At 43.5% G+C, this 25,787-nt stretch overlaps 1 protein-coding gene across 10 annotated transcripts in view; it reads left to right on the top strand.

Moving 5' to 3' along the window:
* The window catches only part of PLCH1 (phospholipase C eta 1), a 144,737-nt gene that overhangs the window by 81,342 nt on the left and 37,608 nt on the right, over positions 1-25,787 (top strand). For all 10 annotated transcript variants that reach the window (XM_082223826.1, XM_082223834.1, XM_082223827.1 and 7 more), the window contains 5 exons: positions 1,561-1,731; positions 13,754-13,847; positions 15,635-15,838; positions 18,853-18,973; positions 20,822-20,993. In XM_082223826.1, the coding sequence (XP_082079952.1) occupies positions 1,561-1,731; positions 13,754-13,847; positions 15,635-15,838; positions 18,853-18,973; positions 20,822-20,993 (762 nt within the window). The remainder of the gene's footprint in view (positions 1-1,560; positions 1,732-13,753; positions 13,848-15,634; positions 15,839-18,852; positions 18,974-20,821; positions 20,994-25,787) is intronic.

The following is a 25,787-nucleotide window of genomic DNA, read 5'->3' on the forward strand; positions in this document are numbered from 1 at the left end:
ACTGTCTTCCGTTTCCCACACTCTTCTCAGGCAGGCATGTGATTTACACCAATCACAAATGCAGCATCGGAGGAGCGAAATTGCTAACATTATCATGTTTTTAATATTCTGTTGGGAGCCACCCAGAGTGGCTGGGGAAACCCAGCCAGATGGGCGGGGTATAAATAATAAATTACTACTACTACTACTATACTATTATTATATTTGAATGCAGTCAACTCTATCCCGTTTTCCGGGAGATCGGGATTCCTTCCAGTTCAGCTTTTAATCCTTTTTCTTATCTCCTTCACTTGTCTGTCACTGTGTCTGTCACAGCCCATTTTCTGCTACCTTGGCCTTCCTTCTGGCTCTGGCTCTGGACCCCACTTCTGGCATCTCTCCCAGCTTGTGACTCACGTATTTGTCCTCCACTGCTGCCTAGGTCTGGTGACTCAGGCTGCTGCTATGTAAACACTGCATGCATTTAGGTTAACACATGCAGCAGAGGCATTTGAATGTCCCTCCTGGCTTGGTGTGCTGTTGGCATATGGAACAGCTGCTGAATGACAATCACAGGAATGGCTGGGATTTGGGATTGGTTGATGTCTTGGGCTGGTTTGCTCATCACACCAAACCATAGCTGGTTCCAAACCATGGTTTAACCATGAATGGCTTCCTTCTCCTCTTCTGTGCATGACACAACCAAGCCTTAGTACAGTGTTTCGCTTGAAACAAGTCACAAACTGTAAGTCAGGAGGTTATTTCTGGATTACTGCTCGTAGTTTATTCGGAAAAGAAGAAGAAGCAAACCATGACTGAGGTTTTGCAACATAACAAACATGCCATGGCTTGTTTGTGCCACAGTGTGGGAAGGTGTGTTCATGATTAAACCATTGTTTAAAAAGAAGCTATGGTTTGGCATGGCATGGGAAGTGATTCATTGGCTCAAGGTGGATCTACACACAGGGGAAAAAATGATACCAATAAGTCAGAATTTAAATCGTTATTGCAAAAGAAAAAAACGCTTTGGGAAAACGCTTAGAAATTTCTTTTGCTCTCCAGCACCATCTGGTGTTGCATGTTTATAACACATTCAAAATGCTGTTTCTTGACTAATGTAGCTGAGTCCTCAGATAAGATCCCTAGGTTTGTTATAGTTTTGTCTGATGTGTGAATTTCAAGCCACGCTTATGGTCATCGTTCTGCATTCAGAGGCTGCTGTAGCACAAAGAAAGGTATGAAATGGAGTGCCAGGAGGGTGGAAAACAAAAGCAAATAAGCAGCTCTAAGTATGGCTTGCCTGTGGTGTGTTTGGAAGCTCAAATTGTGGTTTGGAATTCTAAAAATGATGGTTATACAATGGATGGAGAACCTTTTCCCCTCCAGATTTTGTCAGACTCCAGGTTGCATCTCCAACCAGTGTGGCCAATGGTCAGGCTTGATGGGAGTTGTATAGCAACATCTGGAGGGTCTAAATTAAGTCTGAATTGAGTCACATGGGAATTCACAATTATCTTTTCCTACTGTGAACAGCCTGCCATGCTACCCAGCATAACATAATTGGTTATGCTTGTTCCTCAGGAGGCCGACACCGATGAGAACCAGGGGACCTTGACCTTTGAAGAGTTTTCTGTGTTTTACAAGATGATGTCATTAAGGCGCGACCTCTACTTACTGCTTTTGAGCTACAGCGACAAGAAAGACCACCTCACTGTCGAGGAATTTGCTCAGTTTCTGAAAGTGGAACAAAAGGTAGGAAAACCAAGAAATAAATGTCTTTCCATTCACGCGCGTCAAAATGTCTTTTGCTTCTGTCTCAATGTCCAGCCTTGAAGGCTTTTGAGATGGAGGAAATGAAGTCAGCCGTATAAGGAAAAATAATTTTGCATTCATTTGTCTTGAAAATATTTACCAATTATTCTCGCTTGTGTTTGGATCCCTTAACAAATATTTATATTGACAGTCTATAAATTGTTTATTGATTCTATATGGTCTTTTTTATTTGATGCCTTGGGAATCTTGTGCCCTACACATTTGTTAAATAAATGGGCATAAGTTCCCTTTTCTGGACCTTGAGCATTTAAATGTCATCTAGCAGGCAAAAACATGAGCTGCCAGGTAAGGATTTGCAATTCCTACCTGTCAGCAAATTTAGTTTATGTATGGCAGAGTGAAGTAGTCCCCTGTGATGGAAAAATAACTTTTACACCAGACATATTTCTATATAGCACGGAAGGAGGTATACTGTATTTTCCCGTGTATAACATGACCCCGTGTATAAGACGACCCCTATTTTTGGGAGCCCTCAACAGTTGCTGAGCTTCTTTTGTAAGTTCGCTGAGCTGCTGAGCAGCTTTTCCACGATCCCCCGCTCTGGCTGACGGAACTGGTGCCGTAATACACCGCATACTGGCACTCACCAAATACTCTTCCTCAGCCAGGAAGAGCGGGTAAGCAGCCCCTTCTCTGACATTTCCCTGCTACCTCCATGGCACCAGCCCTCGCTTACATAGCATATTAACCTGTGTATAAGACGACCCTCAATTTATCACACACACAAATAATCAGAATAAAAAAATTCCTTTGTAGGAAGATCTCAAAGTAGCTGTTTTACTACAAAGGAATTTTAGAAATAGACTGGAAAGCGAAGCTGCTGAATTGCAACTCATTACCAAACTTAAAACCATGGAGAGACCTGGTCTGAACAAAGACATTGGATTCTTATCTCATTATACATGACTAAGCCATTTTTCACCTTCTCACCCCTTGCCTTTTCCTGTAAGACCTATTGCAGTCGTTAAGAGTCGTCAACAGGCTCATCTCAGCTATCTGCCAATCTCCCATTCCCACCACCCTTCTGAGTAATATCCCTCCCCACCTTCTCACTATATAGAAGGATCTGGCAACTTCTGTTTCAGTGTATCTGAAGAAGTGTGCATGCACACGAAAGCTCATACCAAGAACTAACTTAGTTGGTCTTTAAGGTGCTACTGGAAGGAATTTTTTTATTTTGACTATGGCAGACCAACACGGCTACCTATCTGTAACAAATAATCAGAAAAAGGTCGTCTTATACATGGAAAAATACAGTACTTTTAAAAGGCTGGGACTTTTGAGGGATCCAGTAAGGCAGATTGTGGACTTCATCAATATGTGTGTGGGCCATGGGCAGTAGACACTGCCCACACCTGTTGTAAATAATTGGTCTTTTGTTTCACTGCTGCTCCCGGCTTCTGCTTGTCATCTGTTGTTCATTACCAATACATTTGTCAGCTGTCAGGCGCCCAGCCTCTCTGCCCACTCCCCATCGCAATTCCGTAGGTGCTTTTGGAGTGAACTCATGCAAGGCAGTCGTATTGTTTCCATTACTACACCTTGGATCAGTGGCTTTGAGAAACACCTGCCATCCATTCAAAGGACCGCGTGCATTGTCAGCATTATGACCTCCCTTCTGGAGACAAGGAGGGGTTCCAGTGGGATGGGCAGCTCACTGAGCCTTGACCTGCTGCCAATGAGTAACAGAAGATGTGTGAGAAACACGGAGGCGAGGGTAATGAGAAGGCTGCTGCTCACTGACCAGTCGAAGTTAGTCCAGTACAGAGCTATGCAGCCAGGGTGCACAGACTCCATTTTATGCCCTTATTTTTTGCCCAAGCCCTGGAGCCAACCATGCAGAGCCACCACAGCCTTTTGGCTTGAGGGCAGGGAAAACATGCCGCACCATCTCCGGAAGAGGAAAGAAATTAAAACACGTTGCAGAGTTTCCAAAAAATAGACCAGAGGAAATTAATACAGTGGTACCTCGGGTTACAGGCACTTTAGGTTACGCGTTTTGGGTTGCGCACTGCGCCGAACCCAGAAGTACCGGAAGGGTTACTTCCGGATTTCGGCGCATGTGCAGATGCGCCGCTGCAGGTTGCGAACGTTGCGTGTTGCGAATGTGCCTTCTGCACGGATCACGTTCGCAACCCGAGGTTCCTCTGTATTTCATCCAGCAGAGCTTTACTGCTACTGAAGGCAAATGAGCATAACGGTCACAAATCCAATACGTTCAGGATTGGCACAGTCCATAAAAATCCAGTTGCAGCACTTACAATAGAACTCACAATGCTTATAATAAGTCTAAACCTTAAGACTACCTCGGGTTAAGTACTTAATTCGTTCCCAAGATCCGTTCTTAACCTGAAACTGTTCTTAACCTGAAGCACCACTTTAGCTAATGGGGCCTCCTGCTGCTGCGGCGCCACCGTTGAACAATTTCTGTTCTCATTCTGAAGCAAAGTTCTTAACCTGAGGTACTATTTCTGGGTTAGCGGAGTCTTTAACCTGAAGCGTATGTAACCCGAGGCACCACTGTATAGCATACAGAACAGAATACTGAACAAAAAGACAGAAGGAGAAAGTGAGTGAAACCCAGTCTCCTTCTGGCCCTACTATTATAGTCGTCATGACCTTGACAAAAAGATAACATAACCAGTTTAAACCAGCTTCCCAGAAGGAATAATCCAAACAAGAACTCTCTGCCTGTTTCCTTCACATAGAAAGAAAACTTTCCAGAACACTCTTGAATTAATCAGAATGGGAACAATCTCTACACATCAGATCAATACTTTTTTGTACTAAGAAATGCAAACTGACAAAACAGTCTATTTTGCAGTATATAGTTGTTGCATATTTCATAGGATCATAGTTGGAAGGGACCTTGAGGATCATCTAGTCCAACCCCCTGCAATTCAGGAATATGTAGCTGTCCCATACGGGGAGTGAACCTGCAACCTTCGCATTATCAGCATCATGCTTTAACTAGCTGAGTTATCCAGGTTTGCTGCCATGAAGCAGCATTAATTAGTAAGGGAGAACCCTGCTGGGTTGGGTCCAAGGCCCGTCTAGTCCAACATCCTTCCCTGATTCCCTCTCTGATTAAAAACAAGTAATATGTATATTTATTTTGTTTGCAAGTATCCCGTGGAACTTTCACCACCCTAGGAGTTGGGTTGGTTCATGATAAAATCATTATCACACTTTTCCTTCAAGGAGTTTAAGGTGGTGTAGATGACTCCTCTTTTTTGCCCTTTTCTCCTCATAAAACCCCTGTGAGTTAGGTTAACTGAGTTAGTGACTGCCCCAAGGTCACCCAGTGAGTTTAATGGCTGAGTGGGGATTTGAACCCCTGGTCTCTAAGGTCTCCGTCCAACACTAAGCATTACTACAGAATACGGACGGACTCTCTTATCACCCATACTTATCACAGTATAATATTTCTAGAACATTTTATTTGATGATCACAGCACCGTATAAAAGAATACATAAATTACTTCCTAAAGAGGAAACAATCTTAAGCCAGCCTCCCCCAACCTGGTGCCTTCTTGATGTTTTGGCCTAGAAAACTCATCAGCTTCAACCAGCAAAGCCAAGGACTGTGATACTGGCAGGAAAAGCTGGAACAACAACAACAACAACAACGTACCCCACCCATGTGACTGGGTTTCCCCAGTCACTTTGGGCATATATAAAAACATAATAAAACATTAAAGCTTAAAAAGCTTCCCTTCCTAAATGTTATATGATGGAAAGCTTTCCTTTCCATTTTTGTTTAATTTTTGTTTAACCACAGTTTGTCCTTTTGTCTAAACTAACAAACAAGCAAACAAATTGTGGTTAAAGTTAACTCTGGTTTGTTTGAAACAAGCTAACTTTAAATCGCCACATCTTGAATCCTGTGATGAATGCAGAAATGCCCAGGGTACTGTCTGGTCCTATTTTTGTTGGATGACGGTCAGTTTTTAGGACCCAAGGATGTTTACATGGTACTTGGTCAAATCTAACTAGGTCTTGGTCCAGTATACCTGAAGGAGCATCTCCACCCCCATCATTCTACCCGGATACTGAGGTCCAGCGCCAAGGGCCTTTTGGCAGTTCCCTCGCTGCAAGAAGCCAAGTTACAGGGAACCAGGCAGAGGGCCTTCTTGGTAGTGGCACCTGCCCTGTGGAACGTCCTCCCACCAGATGTCAAAGAGAAAAATAACTACCAAACTTTCAGAAGGCATCTGAAGGCAGCCCTGTTTAGGGAAGCTTTTAATGTTTGATGCATTACTGTATTTTAATATTTTGTTGGAAGACGCCCAGAGTGGCTGGGGAAGCCCAGCCAGATGGGGTGGGGTATAAATAACAACAACAACAACAACAACAACAACAATAATAATAATAATAATAATAATAATAATAATAATAATAATTATTATTATTATTATTATTATTTTTACTAGTGGGTAACTACAAGAGAGAAATTCTCCATGATTGTGGATTCCCCTCCCAGCACCAAATTTGATGTCTCTCCAGCACTAGACAAAAACCACTCGTTGCTACAAAACTCCCCATCCCTTTTCATTATACTTTGCATTGCTTTAACTGAGAATTTCTTTTTGCTACTTTGTCTTCTGCCTTACTTTTTGTGTCTGTGCAGTGTTTTGTTTTTCCACTCTTTGCTTTAAAGTGATTTGCTTTGGTTTTATAGTTGTGTTTTTGCTGCATCCTAATTGCATTTCATTATAACTCTGATGGATTTGTTCTGTCTTGTATGCTGCCTAGCTACTGTTAAAAGGCAGTTTACACACTGAATGAATGAATGTGGCGGCTGGTTGGATTCCCAGATTTAGATTATATTCCTTCTAGTCTTCCCTGTTTAACCTTGCTGTACTTCATACCTATTCCCTCTGCACAGACTAAGAAACTCTAGTTTCATAGCCCCTAGTTCCTGACATCATGGACCAAATATCGTTTTTTCTGGGGGATAATTTTACTCCTGCAGGTCTCACATTCTGATCACCATGTGGATTAAACCAAGATAATTCTGATTAGCTTCAGCACCTGTGAAATGCTGAGCTTATTATTTAACTATGTCTGTAGTGTATATATGTAATGCTCTGGAAACCAATAGGCTTTGACATCAATACTAATCTCATGAGCTGAGCTGGAAGTGATAAGTACAGCTTGACTATGCTGGGACAATTGAATCTGTAGAAATGACTAGATATCAAAAACGTTGGGTTCTGATCCAGCTACACTGCAGTGCTGTTGAGCCCCATTGATTTCCATGGGAAGTGTTATACTCCTCTTTCCACAGAAATCAGTAGAATTTAAACATGCTTCATTTTGACTAAATTTTGCTGAGTCCTTGTAAGATTTTCGATTTATTAAATTAGCACCCTCTTAATTGCAGTAATTGGAATGTGGGTGGTGCTGTGGGGTGATCTCCCATTGCTTGGTCCCTGCTCCTGCCCACCTAGAAGTTCGAAAGCATGTCAAAGTGCAAGTAGATAAATAGGAACCGCTCTGGCGGGAAGGTAAACGGCGTTTCCGTGCGCTGCTCTGGTTCGCCAGAAGCGGCTTCGTCATGCTGGCCACATGACCCGGAAGCTGTACGCCGGCTCCCTCGGCCAGTAAAGCGAGATGAGCGCCGAAACCCCACCGTCGGTCACGACTGGACCTAATGGTCAGGGGTCCCTTTACCTTTACCTTTAATTGCAGTATGCATATATATTAAAAATATAGTCCACCCCCCCCCACAAGGTCTGAAGAACAGACCTGAAAAAGTTTGCTGACCCCTGTATTAAATGAACCATTTTATTATTTTATATTATGAACCTGAACCATGTCTCAGTGTTGCTAGGTACTTGAAGTTAGAACCACTGTGCCCAATTAAAGTAAATTATGCAGTCCTGATCCATTACTTCACCGTTGACCTCAGGACACTGCTGTTGCATACCAAATGGCAGAAAGCATATTCCCCACTACTGAAAAACTGCAGCTGTTCCCCACTCATCAAGGATTACAAGGCAGGACATTAAGGGTGCAGATCTAAAGATTAGCAGCTCTTATCATAGATCACGGGTGTCAAACACAAGGCCCGCGGGCCAAATCCGGCCCGCCAGACCTCGTCATGTGGCCCGTGTAGCTGCCGCCGGCGGCCAGGCTTCATCTTTTATTCTCGGTTTTGTTTGTTTTTTTGACACAAGGAAGTTTACATGGTGCGGCTCCCTACTCGCCTCCCCCGTCGCTCTTAAGGACGTGGCTGCTGCTTCAAATGTCCCCGCGTCTCTCAACTTGCGCCTTCATCGTCGGGGGCCGAAGCGAGGCGGGCAGCTGGCTTCTCTCTCCTGCTCACTGCTCAAAAAGAGCAAGCGGAAGGTCAGGTCTCTCCGTGCCGCGGAGGGGGAGTCTTTCTCCTCGGAGAAACTTTTTTATTCCAGCCTTGGATCTTCTCCGGGGTGCAAACTTGCCCTGCAGGAGGCGTCCTCTTCTCCTCCGCGCTGGATTTCACCAGCCCGGGGCTTCCCTTCCTCTTCATTTTGCCTCCCTCTCCATCTTTGCACAGCCAGCCTTTCCAGGACTGACGATGCCCGTGATCAAGTTGTTCTTTGGGAATATGGGGTGGCTGGTGGGGGGGTGAGTGGGAGAGAGAGAGGGGCGCGCGCACACACACTCCAAACACCCTTAAAATAAATGTAAAGTGGGGGCAGCGATGATGATGGCCGTGATGGGAGGGGGCTGTGTTCCCTGGCACCCCCTCCACTCCCCGCCCCCCACCGCCGCCTTCCTCCTCCTCCTCCTCTTGCAATTTCACGGCAAGCCAAGCGAGGAAGCGGCAAGCGATCTGGCGCCCGGCTCTCTATCTCAGCTCCACAAGTTGGACTCCGCGCCCGCGCAGCGGCGCTGGGCGGTTCTCCCTGCCTTCTGGCACATGTCAGTCCCGCTGGCACATTCCTGGGAGGAGATCGGACGCGGCTCCTTGCAGCCCTTCCATCACTCAGTCACACAATTGGGTGGCTCGCTCTCCGCCCTGCCAGCAGCTCCACCTTGATCTCTCCCTCCCGCCTCGGGGAAGGACAGGAAGAAGCTGGAGATCCAGTTGCAGGCAGCGCGCTCGCACTCTTTCGCCTTTTGCGCTATGCAATGGCACCCCGATATGGGGGGGGGCAGGGGAATTAGCCAAGGAAAATGAGAGTGCACAAGGCATGTTGATGCTTTCCTGTCAGAGCTCTCTCTCTCCCCCCCCCCCACATTTTATTTACAGCCCCATGCCGTGTATGTTTACTCAGAAGCCAGCCTCACTTTCTTCGACAGGAGTTTCAAGTAAATGCACATAGGATTGCAGCAATTGTCTCATTAGGGCTCATTCTTTGTAACAACTTTGTTTCCTAGTTCTGCTGGATCTCTCAGCGGCCTTTGATACAATCGACCATAACATCCTTCTGGACTGTCTACATTATTACAAAAAACAGTAATAATTGAATGCAGTGACAATAATTTATGATAATAAAGAGTGGACACATACTCCTACAGATACAACCAACCCTTTGAGGGTGACCAAACTGCAGATGCGGCCCCCGATGAATTTGAGTTTGACACCCCTGTCATAGATCAAGCTGATCTTGAATTCTGACAAGACAGGAACTGTGTGTTGTGTGGTTCCTGTGTCTGATAAGTTGGTCAGTTGCCTGCCCTGGATAGGGATTGCACTTTCCCGAGTTGATCACATACTGCTTGATCACAGTAGTTTAGACCAGGGGTCAGCAACCTTTTTCAGCAGGGGGCCGGTCCACTGTTCCTCAGACCATGTGGGGGGGCGGACTATATTTTGGAGGGGGGGGAATGAATTCCTATGCCCCACAAATAACCAGAGATGCATTTTACATAAAAGCACACTTTCTACTCATGTAAAAAAACCAGGCAGGCCCCACAAATAACCCAGAGATGCATTTTAAATAAAAGGACACATTCTACTCATGTAAAAACACACTGATTCCCAGACCGTCCACGGGCCGGATTTAGAAGGCGATTGGGCTGCATCCAGCCCCCGGGCCTTAGGTTTCCTACCCCTGGTTTAGACACTGTTGACTTGAAGATTGGATTCCTTCCCTTGTAGTTACTGCAGAATGCTGAAGCACATTTATTGACGAGTGAAAAGGCTTATTCATATCTCAGTTGATTAAGCCAGAATATTGCTGTCCAAGTTGTTCCATAAACACACACCTTAAAGAGTCATTTGTACCCCACACCCTTTATTGTTTTTGCTGAGAAACAGGATGCAAATTTGACAAACAAATACCTAAAACACAAAGATAAAACAGTGCATCAAAGTTTGGGCACAGAATTGGAGAAGATCATGTCTTTGAGAAACTATTGCTAAAAACCCCACTAATCTTAGAGTCTTAAAAAACCTCTATCCTTTAATGGTGGATATTTTTACTACATATCTCCCGGGCAATCTGATTTTGAAATGTTAATTATCTTTTTCATTGATATGCTATGTGTACAAATATGCTAATACAAGTATGAATAGTAACCATTCTAGAGGGTATTTCTAGGGAATCTGTTTTAAGTAATTCAAATGTGGATGAGAACATGAAATTTCTTTTCCAGCAGGAAACAAATGAAATCAAAGCACAAAGAAAAAGATAATGAATATTATAAATGAGGTCAATTTTGGATTGCCAAGGTTTAGTGAGACAAAATTTGAATGAAAAGAATCTGCAGAAGCATTGACAACTCCCCCTCCCCTTCGTCATGGTTATGTGACGAATATTATACACTGCATTAAAATGCCATTGAAATCCAGCTGGGATAATAGGTCCCTCTAGAATGTGTATTATGCTGTAAAATCACACATGTTCTTAATGGTTCTCACTGTTGCTCCTGTCTTGTCTATGACACCTTAACTGTGTAGTGCTTGGAAGAATCAAGGCTTCAGCGAATGTCCTGAAATCTGCCCCTGGTTCAGTGTTTCGTGTATCCTCCACTGCAAACACAGACCTCCTTTACAATGAGATTTCCCCATTCACTTGAGTTCTGTAGAGTTTCCTTCACCGTTGAATGGAATGAGGGAGTCCTCTGTGGAGGTGCTCCATGCAAACACACTGGAGCTCTCACACCCTTCAGGAAAAGTTTGGCCAAGTCAACCAACCCTATAGACTCGCTGGGTTCCATATAGCCCCTGTTTTAAAGCCGTTGCATTGACTGCCAGTTTGTTTCCAGGCTGGGTTCAAGGTGCTAGTGTTGCAAAGCCTTAAATGACTTAGGCCCTAACTATCTGAAAGAATAATTCCTTCTGGGAGTCTAGAGGGCAGCCTGGGAGTCATTTTGGACTCACAACTGTCCATGGAGGCGCAGGTTAAATCCGTGTCCAGGGCAGCTGTTTATCAGCACCATCTGGTATGCAGGCTGAGACCCTACCTGCCCGCAGACTGTCTTGCCAGAGTGGTGCATGCTCTAGTTATCTCTCGCTTGGACTACTGCAACACACTCTACGTGGGGCTACCTTTGAAGGTGACCTGGAAACTACAACTAATCCAGAACGCGGCAGCTAGACGGGTGACTGGGAGCGGCCGCTGAGACCACATAACACCCGTCTTGAAAGACCTGCATTGGCTCCCAGTACGTTTCCGAGCACAATTCAAAGTGTTGGTGCTGACCTTTAAAGCCCTAAACGGCCTCGGTCCTGTATATCTGAAGGAGCATCTCCACCCCCATTGTTTTGCCTGGACACTGAGGTCCAGCTCCGAGGGCCTTCTGGCGGTTCCCTCAGTGCGAGAAGCCAAGTTACAGGTAACCAGGCAGAAAGCCTTCTCGGTAGTGTTGCCCTCCCTGTGGAACGTCCTCCCACCAGAGGTCAAAGAGAAAAACAACTACCAGACTTTTAGAAGACATCTGAAGGCAGCCCTGTTTAGGGAAGCTTTTAATGTTTGACGGACTATTGTATTTTAATATTTTGTTGGAAGCCGCCCAATGTGGCTTGGGAAACCCAGCCAGATGGGTGGGGTATAAATAATAAATAATATTATTATTATTATTATTATTATTATTATTATTATTATTATTATTATTATTCTCATTCTCCACGGACCCTCTTGGGTGTTTAAGATCAACAGAGGGGGCCTCTTGGTAGCTCCACTGCCCTCAGAAGCTTGAAGGTGGTGGCCCAAAATCAGGCACTCTCTGTGGCAGAGCCTATGTTATAAAATACCCTCTGCACCTTCCTCATACGGTTCCCACTGCACACAGCAGATGCACCTCTTTGACACCCGAGATATGTGTTTTCATGAAGCTTGCTTATTCCTGCAACTGTAATTTGGTCTAATTGCTTTTAATACTGAATTTTATATTGCTGTAACCCTCCCTAGGGCCAGGTGATAGAGGCTGGGCAAGAAATAATGCTAATATAGGGAAATTAAGTTGATCATATGTGGTAGCCAGAAGGCCTTATTTCTCAAGAGAGAATCCATGTTTTTAGATTGCTGAGGATGAAATTGAGGAGGGAGGATTAAATGGTAAAGCCTGGAGGTGAGGGTATGTGAGTTTAGCTGCTGAAGAATGCTCTGTCAGAGCAGGACAGTGTGCAATCTCTACTTTGCGGTGGTCATGTTTGGTACATGCTTGGCTGTCCTGCTATATTTCTAATAAAGACAGAACAGCCAATGGTGGTTTGTGTGTTCACATGCACATCACATATGGCCATTGTGTAGTCCTAGCCTTCCAGTCATCGCTGACTACAGTCCCCCTGTAATTTCAGATCTGCCTGTGGGTTCTTTTTGGCTGGAAATTCTTAGAACTGCTGCTTTAAAAGGACTACCCGCCACAGTCTTGGTTGGCTGGTATAGCAAGGCCCCATATACAGACAGACATCGTATTTGTTGTCAGCCTCAGGTGGTAGACATTACTCATTATCTGTTGGCATGCCCCTTATATAGAAACCCAAGAGATCACTTTTTGAAACCCCCATTTACACAAGCTAGAAGGTACACTCCAGCAGAAATGGCTCCGTTTCTTTTGAGTGACAACAGTAGCTTCGTAGTACACAGAGTGGCTGGGGGGGGGGACAGGAAGTTAGATAAAATCTCTACAAATTGTTTTGAGGATTTGGAAGCTTAATCTGAAATCAAGCTGGACTTAAGCTTGTTGGCGTCTCTGGTAATTTCTCTCTTACATCATGGATGTTTGGTTATATTATGGATGCATGTTCCGTGTTATTTTATTAATACTATTGCTACAAGTTTGTCATGGCCTTTGGCTGGAACAATAAACTTATCAACTAAAGAACTAAAAGGACTGGTGGGGGGGGGGTAAGGGACATTTCAAGATGCTTTGATTTCCAGAAATTGGCACAAGACAGTCTCTCTCTCTCTCTCTCTCCAACCCCCCACATTATGGTAGAACAGGGCAGGGGAGGGATAACTGTTCAAACTGTTAAAATGGTTGTCCTTGTGAATCAGCAGCCCAGACTTTCCCCACCACCGCAAGTGCATCTGGAAGCATGCATTTTATTGCCTTGCAGTGATTTGAAGCTCCCCACTTTGCGAGTGTGAATTTTGTTGATATACCACCAGAAAGCAACATGTAGCCACTTCTTCAGCAGTGGAAAGAAGAGTGATTTGGCCCCTAAGATATAATATTGAACCAAGACTGAAAGCTTGGCCCAGACAGCTCTTCTGCTCTGACAGATACAGCTCTAGTTGTGATCACCAATTCTCCACAGTGTTCATCTTTAGAAAGATAGCCAGGATGCTTATGGGGAAAAGGGCTAATGTACCCACAATAATCCCCAGCTCTCTAAAAGGTCGTTGAAGAATATTTTTACTGACAGTTGCATTCATGGTTGGCTGCGTGCTGAGTATGACCAAGGGATTTCCAACGAGATTCTGAGTCTGGCAGTCAGTTTTGGCATGTTGGTCACATACTCCGCAGGATCAGAAATGTATCATTCCTGTCTTTGGTGCAGATGAGCAATGTGACGACCGAATATTGTCTGGACATCATAAGGAAATTTGAGGTTTCGGAAGAAAACAAGACCAAAAATGTTCTGGGGATAGAAGGTAACATCTTTCAGATTTTCCCTGTTTACTTAAATGGCATCTTAAATTGCTTTCACGCAGCAGTGTTTTTTCTGTGGCAAAGGTTTGGTATGAGATTTATGTGTGAGAGCAACCAACTATTATAAGGATTGCTAACATGGCCTTCCCTCGGACACTCAGGGTCTTCTCCCCCTTTTTAAAGTAGACTTGAGAGGAGCATTCAGTTTTTGCCAATAAAAATGATTGTGGTGTATGCTTTGCACCCACAAGAGTTTCTCTAGCTTGACATAGGAAAAGAACAATAAAAGATAAAAGTGTGCACATTGCCCCCCAAAGGTTGCTGACCCCAAAACTGTTCTATAATTAAATCCCAATGATACTTCCAATGGCTCTTCTAATTCTCCATTCCCACCACCTATCCCAAATACTATTAGGTCTACACTCTTAGGCAGAAGTAGGGTTTGTTGAGTGCACCACTCATCTGGATGGGAAATTGCTCACATAGACAGTGGCTGCACACGCAGTTTGCCTTTCCAGTCCCAGCGTGGTGTAGTGGTTAAGAGCGGTAGACTCGTAATCTGGGGAACCGGGTTCGCGTCTCCGCTCCTCCACATGCAGCTGCTGGGTGACCTTGGGCCAGTCATACTTCTCTGAAGCCACTCAGCCCCACTCACCTCACAGAGTGTTTGTTGTGGGGGAGGAAGGGAAAGGAGATTGTTCGCTGCTTTGAGACTCCCTAGGGTAGTGATAAAGCGGGATATCAAATTCAAACTCTTCTTCTTCAAAACCTTGTGCTAGAAAGTGGAAATTCTGCCCATGAGTTGTTTGGTTTCAGCTCTCCCTTTTCTTCTCCCTCAACAGCTGATAAACAGGGCTCCCTCAACCTTAAAAGGCCTCTATAGATGCATGCCATTTTAGCTTGTATGCAGAATTCCAAATTGTTCATAGTGGAAGAGAAATAATTCTCATACCCACAAAAAACTAAATATGACCCACCCGGGACGGTTGTTGAGTAAATTCCGATAGCAAGGACAATGACTTGCTTGCTAGCGGAATGATTTTGTTGACGGAACAGCAGCAGTCAATGTGAGCAATCTTGCCTGAATCTGTACATTGAAATTGGCACAGTGGAGTTCTCTAGGGTCTGAGAGAATTTTTCCTCCTTTTCCTCCCCTGAAAGCCTGAAGAAATCAGACAGTCTGAAAACAAGCTTAATAAACAGGGTTGGGTGTTTGGGGACCTTCATAGCCTTCTGTTGCTGCTTATTTATTATTGAAGCTCTCTTATATAGCTCTACTTGAATCTCTTTTTCTCTCTCATTGTTACTTTTTGTTTTTTTTAAAAAAAAGGTCTGAAGACTCTATTTGTCTGGTGTTACTTCTTTCTACTCCTTGGTTTCAACTGGGAAAGTAGCTATTTTTCATTACATTACTGATGAGAGAGGTTGGACCAGGCATAGGCAAACTCTGGCCCTTTAGATGTTTGGGACTATAATTCCCATCATCCCTGACCACCGGTCCTGTTAACTAGGGATGATGGGAATTGTAGTCCCAAACATCAGGAGGGCCGGAGTTTGCCTATGCCTGGGTTAGACTTTGGCTTTAATTGGTGGAGGAACCCATGGGAGGGTTTGGTGTTGCTGTTTTTTGAAATTGTGTCCCCCCCACCCTTTGTTTCCTGACCCTTTCTTTTTTTAATTCCCTATCCCCTTCACCTCCTCATTTATTTCCTCCAAACACAAAGCCCAAGCATGGTTCATCGGACACTTGGGCAAGTTTATTATCTCTCTGTCTGTTGTTCCTTCGAAGGCTTCACAAACTTCATGCGCAGTCCCGCCTGTGACGTGTTCAACCCGCTTCACAGTGAGGTGAATCAGGATATGGATCAACCCCTTTGCAATTACTACATTGCTTCTTCTCACAACACATACCTAACTGGTGACCAGCTTCTGTCTCAGTCTAAAGTTGAGATGTACGCCCGGGTTCTTCAAGATGGCTGCCGATGTCTTGAAGGTGTCCTCTTTTCCTTTATTTTATATTAGGTTGGAATATGTTGGGTTTTGGTAAACTGCTTGCTTACATCTGAGTGGTATGTAATTTTTTTTTTTAAATCAAGTCAATAAATATTTCTGTAGGGTTTGCTCTAAGTCTAAAGGTTAATTCCTCAGACGAGGTGTGTGTGGAGAGACAGACAGACAGAGAAACTATGCTGCTCACGGATCAACATTCGATCTGGCATATCACTATATTTGTAGCAAAACTAGGTGATTTACTGTTGAAAAGCAACTGGAACGAAAAGCCCCCTGGCCACATACAATCTGAAACGCTGCTTCTTTCATTAGAATGTAATGTGATGCTGCAGTAGACTTGTTCCAACACTCCTGCTTCTCCTTTTTTCTTTTTTCCAAAAATGAAATCTATATTGAATCTGCTGAAATGATTCTTTGCAGTTGTTTGTAAGCAGCATGGTGCCATTCATAAAGTTAGATTTCTGAAAATTGAGTTTGCAAAGCACAGTGTAAGTGGTTCACTTATATGCAAAGGTAAGAGACGGTTTGAAAACATCGCTGCTAAAACTGAGTTTGGTGTTCATTCATATGCGTATGAGAAACTCCGTTAGCCCTTTGGCAAGTTTAAAGTAATAATACTAACCCTTTTAAATCAAAATCCAATTAAAAAGTCATAGGAGCATTCTGTTTAGCGTTACTATCTCCGTTAGCAATTGAACAAGATTACTTAAAAAAAGAATTCCCCAGGCAGAGGTGATGCTAAATATGTCAGGAGCAACCGCTTAAATAAATATAAGTAACCACATTATTACATTAATAGCCACATCATTTTTTAGTCACTTTGGGGTGGGGTGGGGGTGGAATAATAGCAGGTGTGGTGGTGATTTTCACTGGGGCTGCAACAAACAGTGAGGTTTTTTTTTTACCCTTTCACTCCCACTGTTATGCTGATAAAAAGTGCCCCGTGCCCATAGCTGTCAACTTTTCCCTTTTCTTGCGAGGAATCCTATTCGGAATAAGGGAATTTCCCTTTAAAAAAAAGGGAAACGTTGACAGCTATGCCCATGTCTGCTATGAGCTCCTAGGAGGGAAGTTCCCGCTGATTTAATTTGGCACATAAATATTGATTTCTATCAGTGTAGAAAATTCTGCAGTTGTCTCAGACAAGTGCACCAACTCTCATTTATTGGACTGATCATGGCATATGCCAGTAATTCTGCCCAGAATGTGTTTGTTGTCAAAACACAAACATTTGAAGTGACATGTAATTGTAAGCTTAATAAGATATTATTCCAGCCTGATCCAGAGTCTCTTGTTGAATTCAGTATCCATGAATGGACCTCTCTGGGTGCATTTCCCCCCTGCACCTTCCATGAAAGTAAAGTTGGCACGGGAGCTCTGCGTGCATAATGCATTCTTTAAGATGTGATTGCTTAATTAGGGAGCATATGTTGAATTCTTTGGAACATTGCTTGGAGCACTGAGCAGAATGGAAGCAAATGGGGCTGGGACTAAGTACCTATGGGTATAGATTCAGGTAGGTAGCCGTGGGGATACCTATGGGAATGTTAAGGGTAGTAGAGGAGGAGATATATTGATTAAATATTATCCTTCCTTCACTCACGCTAGATTCCCTCAATACAGCAGGAAGCTAGTTTGCAGATTCATTTGAATCTCTTTAGTTAAGAAATCCAGTCTGGCTTGATCAGACTGGATTATTCCTGATGTCCCCTTTGATCCCTCTTAAAAGAATAAAGACACAAGAGTCTTTCCTTAAAAGTAACAAGAAGTTTCCTTCACACTCAGTTCACCGTATGATCCCTGAAGGCAGACTTTAGCCTGTAGTTACAGAACATCGTGTGAGTCCATGAGAGCCGGCAGATAGCGAAATACATTAAGAGAACAGCATCAAGAGAAGAAAATGGCAGCATGGTATTGAGAGAGAGAGAGAGAGATGGCTGTGTGACTCAGCTCTTTTATAAAGTCAGCCAGGGTCACGCCCATCTCCCTGGCCACACGCAGGGGGAGGACGCTCCAGACCAGTGGAACAGGAAGTTATACTGGCTGGAGTAACATCCCCCTGCCTGTGTCCACTCTAGGAGAACGAGGAATGTTGTATTTCACTGCTCCAGTGGTTTACATCTCACAGTACCAACAGCCAATTTGGACTCGAGAGGCATGCTAGGAATGGTTGACTGCATGGTAAGATAGTCTTAAGTGTACATGTATCAAGGTGAGGAAGATATGGTTAAGGAGGTGTAGTGGTTAAGAGCGGTAGTCACGTAATCTGGGAAACCGGGTTCGTGTCTCCGCTCCTCCACATGCAGCTGCTGGGTGACCTTGGGCCAGTCACACTTCTGTGAAGTCTCTCAGCCCCACTCACCTCACAGAGTGTTTGTTGTGGGGGAGGAAGGGAAAGGAGAATGTTAGCCGCTTTGAGACTCCTGAAGGGGAGTGAAAGGCGGGATATCAAATCCAAACTCTTCTTCTTCTTCTTTTGTGTTAGAGTATTTTTATATAATTCAGATCTCCTTCGACTGTCCCAACATATGACTGTTCCAGAGAACCAGTTTTGTGCCATACATGTTCATCAAACACAGGACCAAATTAATTACCAGATGGTGGGCAAATGATCAAACTTCCATTACAAAGATATGAATTTTTTGCGCATACCCCTCCCCCCAGTTCAACTCTAGCCAAGTAAAAGGCTATAGTCAGAGCTCTTACTCGGACTTCTGCCGTAGTTTTCTTGGCAGGTATCCTTGCTAATTACGCTTGATGATAATGACAGCAGAACAGTCAGCTTTAATCATTTTGCCAGCATGAGATTGTAGAAAAGATGAGACTTGATGCATGTAATAAGAGAATGCTCATTTGTTGAGCAGGATTTCCACATGCCAGATCTTTGTGTGCGTGCTTGGAATGCCTCTTCCTCTCCCATTATCGCGAAAGAAAAAGGGGGAAAGTTTATGCTTTGGAAGAATATTTATTTAATGTGCAACTTTCTTGTCTCAACAGTTGACTGCTGGGATGGTCCTGATGGGGAGCCAGTTGTGCATCACGGTTATACCCTGACTTCCAAAATACTTTTTAAAGATGTAGTGGAAGCAATCAACAAAAATGCCTTTGTTAAGAATGAGTAAGTATAGCAGGGACTTTGAACAATTCATAGTAGTACAATCATACCTTGGAAGCCAAATGGAATCCGTTCTGGAATTCCATTCTTTTTCTAAAACGTTTGACTTCCAAGGTGTGCCTTCCAATTGGCTGCAGGAGCTTCCTGCGGCCAATCGGAAGCCACAGAAGCCTTGCTAGATGTTTGGCTTCCAAAAGAAGGTTCGCAAACTGGAACACTCACTTCTGGGTTTGTGGTGTTCAGGAACCAAAACGTTTGACTGCTAAGTCATTCATCAACCAAGGTATGACTGTACATGCATTCAATGTACTATAATGCCATAATCTCCTGTTACTAAAGTCACACAGTGATTAATATGAATATTTCCCTGTTGCTGTGTTGGGCAATAGATATAGAACTCAATTTAGATTTTAACCTCTGGTAAAAACTCTGGAAAAGTGTCTTGAAATTTACAGCATGTTATTCTTTCAAGGAGAACTATTTGAAAATGATTCACGGGTGGTATTTAACTCAGAGTAGGCTTGCTAAGATTTACAAGACAGAATCAGATAAGTGCTGGAAGTGTAAAAAGGTGGAGGGAACATTCTTTCATATGTGGTGGACATGTAAAAAGATAAGAGTATTTGGAAATGATCTATAATGAATTGGGGAAAAAAATGTTTAAAAGTACTTTCCCAAAAAACCCGAAGTACTTTCTGTTGGGGATAATTCAGATTGAAATTCCTAGGTGTCAGAAAAGGTTACTTATGTATGCAACAATTGCGGCCCGTGTTTTGTTAGCCCCCAAAATGGAAAATGAGCAAGGTCCCAGCCAAAGAAGAATGACAACTTAAGTTGACAGAATATGCACAACTTGCAGACTTAACATATAGAATAAGAGAACAAAAAGAACATATGTTTAAAGAAGATTGGAAAACGTTTATTGAATATATGGGAAATATTTGTGTACAGCTGAAAACACTGGCAGCATTAAGATAAATTCAACAGTGTAAATAAGTTTTGATGGATGCAATAATGGAATAGTGAATAGTATAGTTTTTGTAAAATATGCAGGGATTTGAGATATGTAAAATGAACCATGGAAAGAGATAAAGGGAAGTCATTGATATCTTAAGGATGTAAAATGTGTATTTGAAATTGTAAAACAGAAAAAAGTGCACAGTGTAATGTTACTTTCTCCCTGTTGCTGTGTTTGTGTCAACACACAACTTTTTAAACTCCAGAATTCTAGAGTTGGAAGGGTCATCTGGTCCAACGCCCTGCAATGCAGGGATCTTTTGCCCAACGTGGGACTCGAACCCACAATTCTGAGATTACGAGTCTCTGTGCTCTACTGACTGAGCTACGGGAGTCACAAGCTCTCCAACAGCCAACTACTTACTATTTTTATTAATATTATTTATTAAATTTATATACTGCCCTGCATTGCAACATCTCTGGGTGATTCAGAGAATAAATTGCAATAATTCAAGTTTTGCCTCCGTCCTCTTCCTTACAAGAGGCAGTGCTGAGACTAAGGGTTGCGGGTGGGGGGGGAGAGGAAACTGATACGCAGCGTCGCTCCCTGGATCGGATGCAAGTCAGAAGACAGGCGGGTGAAGGCAGACTGAGGTTGGTGGAGACATGATGTAGGTTTCTCAAATTAGGTATAGAGTGGAGAAAGTGGATAGAGATAAGTTTTTCTCCCACTCTTCATAATACGAGAGCCTGGAGTCCTCCAACGAAGCTGAAGTTATGAAAACCAACACACCGCAATCATTCTGCGTTGTGCTGTGATGGGCTAGATGTTTGCCGAGATAAATTTTTGAGACCTTGGGGGTCCCTTCCCCTCTTCTCCCCTCTTCCTTTCAGATTTCCAATTATATTGTCTATTGAAAACCACTGCAGTATTCAACAGCAAAAGAAAATTGCCCAATACCTCAAGGAGATTTTCAGTGACAAGCTGGACTTGACTTCGGTGAGCGCGGGGGATTCCAAGCAGCTTCCAAGTCCTCAGAGTTTGAAAGGCAAAATCCTAGTCAAGGTAAAATGATGTTTTGTTAGTTGCTGAAATGTTGCCCCTCTCCTCTTTCTGTGTTCCTTCTGAAAGGTGATATTTCACCCTCCGTGGCTGTGCTGAGGCTTAGCATGCATTGCCAGAACGAAGAAGTATATGTTTGTTCCAGAGACTAAGGTGGGATTGCCAGGGAAGCGAATTCCTCTCCCAACTTGCCCTGCACTTTTCCTGTAATGCAAAAAAGCTGTCAATTTATTTGTATTTACCTCTGCCTGGAAATGAAGGCACTTGTAGGAATGTAGCAGGGCGGGGCAGAGACTTTCTATTACAAAGATAAGTTTATTTTCTGTATATTTTTCATTGTGAGAGTTTTACGCTCACGGAGGAATCAAAGGCGTCAAGCATAAAAATGTAGTACATCAATGCAGCAAATGAGAGGCACAACTATTGTTGCCATCCGTCTGTCTTGAGAGACAATGGAGTGTGCCTCTGTGGGTTAAGTCAAGCCACTGTGTTAGCAGCACCCAAGTGGCCTCCCTTGGGCACAAGCCTGGACAGGGTGTGTGGAGGTCCTGGGCTGCTCACACGACAAGACCCCCCTCTCGGCCTCACTGATCCATCCTAAAGAAAAGCAGAACAATATGTTTGGCACCAGCATGGCTGCAGGTGTTGCCAGAAGGAAGCCACCAAGCTGCCATCCAACCATCTTAGGGCCTCCACTCCAGGTTTTTGTAGGGTTTTGTCAGAGAACTGCCATTGGCTCAGAGGCGAGAAATAGAAGGGCAGTTGTGTTACAGGGAGCCTCCGAAAATCTTGCGAAGCAGTTCCTCTTCCAGGGAGGAGGAAAGCCCCACCTCCAGTGGAGAAGAGGTGCAAGGACCAGAGGATGCTGGTGAGAGCCTTAACACCGCTTCTGGGCAAGCCGGACAGGAGGGAAACACGCCCTTGCCATCGCCCATCCTGCGCAGTAGTTTGAGGCGCAGAGAGGGGAGGAGACATTTGGGGGTAGCGAAACTTTTATGTTCGGGGAGGTCCAGAAAAAGACCACTCCCGGATTCTGCTAACGATTGAGCCAGACATGAGCTTTGGGGCTCTTCACTGTAAATAGTTTGCACCAAAATAAAGCCTGTAAAACACAGGTCAGAATCCTGCCTGGTTACTCTCGAGCGTCCGCAACAGCCACCTGACAGGTTTGTTCCTTAACCTTTTCTTCTCCCAAAGATGTCCCACAAGGCAGCAGAGGAGAGGCCCATCTAACAGTCAAATTAAAATAAAGATAAGTAAAAGAAAATTGGCTTCTAGGTGGAAAAGTCAAAATTAGAAACAGAACTGTTAGAACCCAAAACTAAGAATTTGTCAAGAATGTATAACTTGCTGTTGAAATGGAACTGGATTTGCTGAACTAACAAACTGAAGTGGAATACAAAAAAGGGAGGTATGAGGAGGTCCGGGGAAATAAGTGTAAGAAAAATATGCAACGGAAAATTAAGGTGTTTTTAACTGTTTTTATTTTGTATTTTTTTTCTTGTATTTTTTCATTTTTACTGTAATATCTTAAAAATTTTAATAAATATCTTATATATAAAAAAATAAAGATAAGTAAAATGCAAGCAAGCAACACCCCCATCCCACAACCATAATGTTTCATTTTTTTAAGTACCTGGTTTGATCGAAAACAAAATAAAATCCACCCACCCCATTTGGACCACAACAGGAGCTACACCTTCATGGGAGATGAACTGGAAATTGTGTGAATCCTCTACGTAGTTTGTCCCTGAGTACCCTTGTATCTCATTTGCTTTGCGTATGTATGGTATGAAACCAAGAGCAGCAGTGATTTCCCTTATTGACTGTTCCATGTCCGTAAAGGGCTATAGAGCTTGAGACCAGGATACCTGAAAGTTCATCTAACCCTTTATATACCTAGCCAATCACTGCAACCTGCAAGTTAGGGCATCTTGCATATACCATCTTGTCAGGATATCAATTCTGAGCAATGTAGAAGCAGGCCTTTAGTGTTGGGGAATCCTTTGGAATCCCCTCCCCTTGAATATAAGAAAGACACCATCTTTGTTGTCCTTTTGGTGCCTACTGGAGACCTTCCTCTTTGAGATTTCCCCCAGTCTGCTTTGGCACTAGAGTTGTTTTAGAGATGTTTCTATTGCTTTATCACTTGTTTTTTTTTCCACCCTGGGTTTCTTTGGGAGAAAGGGTGACATAATAAATTTTTGTTAAAATTCTACTTAGGCATGTATGTGGGGTTCTGTGCAGGAGCCCCATTCAGCTGGCCGGCAGCAAAGGGTTAATACCATCTGACAGAAAGCCAGAGCCAGAAAACTTGATGGCTTTTCTGAGTAGGAAAACCGTTCCAGTTTCTGACTCTGCCTTTCATGGAGCAGAGTTGCAGCTGGAGAGCTCCGCCTTGGGAATACAGCCTAGTTCACTTTTGTTGTTGTTGCATATTTTCATTGGGGAAACAGCAACTTGACATCTGAGTTCTTTAAGATCTCTAGGGTGGGCACCACTGAGATCTGGTGCCTTTTTAGCCCTAGAGCGTCGTCTTTTGTTGTATTTGTTTGACTAGTTTTGTCAAGACACTCCCCCCTCCAAAAAAGAAGAGAGAGGGGAAAAAAAAAAAAGATGTGCAGGCATAGATTTCTGTCCAGACATGTTCTGTATGAACATTAATGCAAAGAAGTAGTTTAGTTTCTCTGCAGACTCTCTGGCCCTCTTTCCCTAACCCTTTCATTCCTTTATCGTCTGGTAGTCCAGTTGCTTTTCTTGTGTGTTTCCAGCTTTGGATCATTTGTCTCCATGTTCTTAGCAACAATATTCCTCCGATTGTCTTGGTTGCCAGCTTACAAATCTTTTGCTGGAGTTTTATGCCTGATTTGGGCAAGTCTTTGACTTCTTGAAAGAAAGTAGTTGTGCCTCCCCCCCCCAATAGCTTCCTAATGGTTTCTGAATGGTTTTTGAAGGCAGCCCCAGAAAGAGCACAATTGCAGTGTAACTAGTTGTGGCATTTGCCTCCTAGGTGGGTCATAAGGAAAGGGTTAAATGTGTGTGAAGTGATTGGCCAGTGGGAACCCAAGGGGAGGAGTTAGAGTTAGAGTTGGTGTTGTGTGGAAGTCAGTTGAGAGTTGGGAGTTGGAGAAGGAAGAGGGAAGATATAAGTCTGTGGATTGGCCGAGTTGTGTTGTAAGAGAGTGAGAGGAACTGTTAGGTGGAGTCAGATAGATAGTTGGGATAATCAGTTTGAAGTTGTTAGGAACATATAGGTCAGTGAAGAAACTAAGATTAAGAAACTGCCAAGAAAAATTAACTGAAACCATAAACTTGTTCATTCATGCCTACAAAATAAACTTGATTATTTTTTAATGTTAACAACTGTTTGGACTCTGTGTGTACCCGGGAGAAACGGGTTGGTGGCAGCGGGGAAGCAATCACAGTGGTGGCACAGGGATCAATAGACCGTCAAACATCCGGGGACCCTGTGTGATCGCCACACTAGTGGATATGCAACCATGGACAGGTTTGATTGTACCAAGGATGGCTCAACTGTCTAAGCTGGGGAGAAGCACTCCTGGAATGTTGCCACCACTTCTTTCTAGCCAGTCTCAAGGCAACTTTCTACTTACCGAGTGTGACATTAGCTTGATCTGGTGGGTTTTTATTTCCTCTTGGATAAATAACATTGCAGTGGTGATCAAGTGATTTCAATTGATGTGAGGAGAGCATCCTCTCATCACTTTTTTCCCTTTAATCAAAATCAGAGGCAGGTAAGCACATATTGCAAAATGTGCATTTAATTTCCTGATCATCAGTCTCAGTCAGACCTTTCATTTTAATAGCATTCTCTCAAATACCACAGTTGATCTGCTCCTACAAGGGAGATTTTGTCTCTTCGAATAATATTATTGATCCTGTAAGTCACTCTTGTACACCACTGATCAGTGGCCATTAACTGTTGTGCCAAGCAAGTAAAAAGATAACAGGTATATAAAGTTATAAAGTGGTAGGTGCTCTGTGTCTTGCAGTTAGCTACTTAATCTGACCAAGTAACAATTCCTTCCAGATGTGTATTGCACTTGGAGAGATTGATAAAAAACACATTGGGTTATATTCCAACTAAAGTATATTCTATTAAGAGTAGATCCATTGAAATTAATGGACCTATGTTAGCCATGCTTGTTAATTTCAGTGGATCTGCTTTGAAGAGCATTCACATTGGATACAACCACTTGGATGCAAATTATTCATCGGTATGGGTGAGTATGTGGGCTGGTAATTTGATGGCCTTTCGCTTGCTACCTTCCTTTAATCCTTTACTTGGGACGAGTCGTTCAGCCCTGTGTCTATATTGTATGTCACTGGACATTCAGAAACACTCATGCAGAGATAGAATCTTAGAAACATGGAGCTGGAAAAGACCTTTCAGGTCATCTAGTTAAGCACCCTACCCAATGATGGCAGGAAATCCAGAGCTAGATTTTGCCTCTGCTTGAGGACTTGCAGTGCGGGAAATCCCAGGCCCCCACTACCAAATTGATTCCATCATCTAACTCAGAGTTTCCATCTAACTGGGGTCTCCAGCTGTTTTTGGACTACAATACCCATTACCCCTGACAACTGGTCCTGCTAGCTAGGGATGATGGGAGTTGTAGTCCAACAACAGCTGGAGATCCAAGTTAGGGCAACTCTGATCTAGCTGCTCTTACCATCAGAAACTTTCTCTTTCTTTCTGCTCAACTGAAGTCTACTGTAAGCCCATCAAATGTAGCCATAACTTCCGGGGCAATGGAGAACAAGTCACCTTCTAGG

The sequence above is a fragment of the Podarcis vaucheri genome, assembly GCF_965113315.1.
Source record: "Podarcis vaucheri genome assembly, chromosome: 5".
In the NCBI taxonomy this organism is placed as follows: domain Eukaryota; kingdom Metazoa; phylum Chordata; class Lepidosauria; order Squamata; family Lacertidae; genus Podarcis; species Podarcis vaucheri.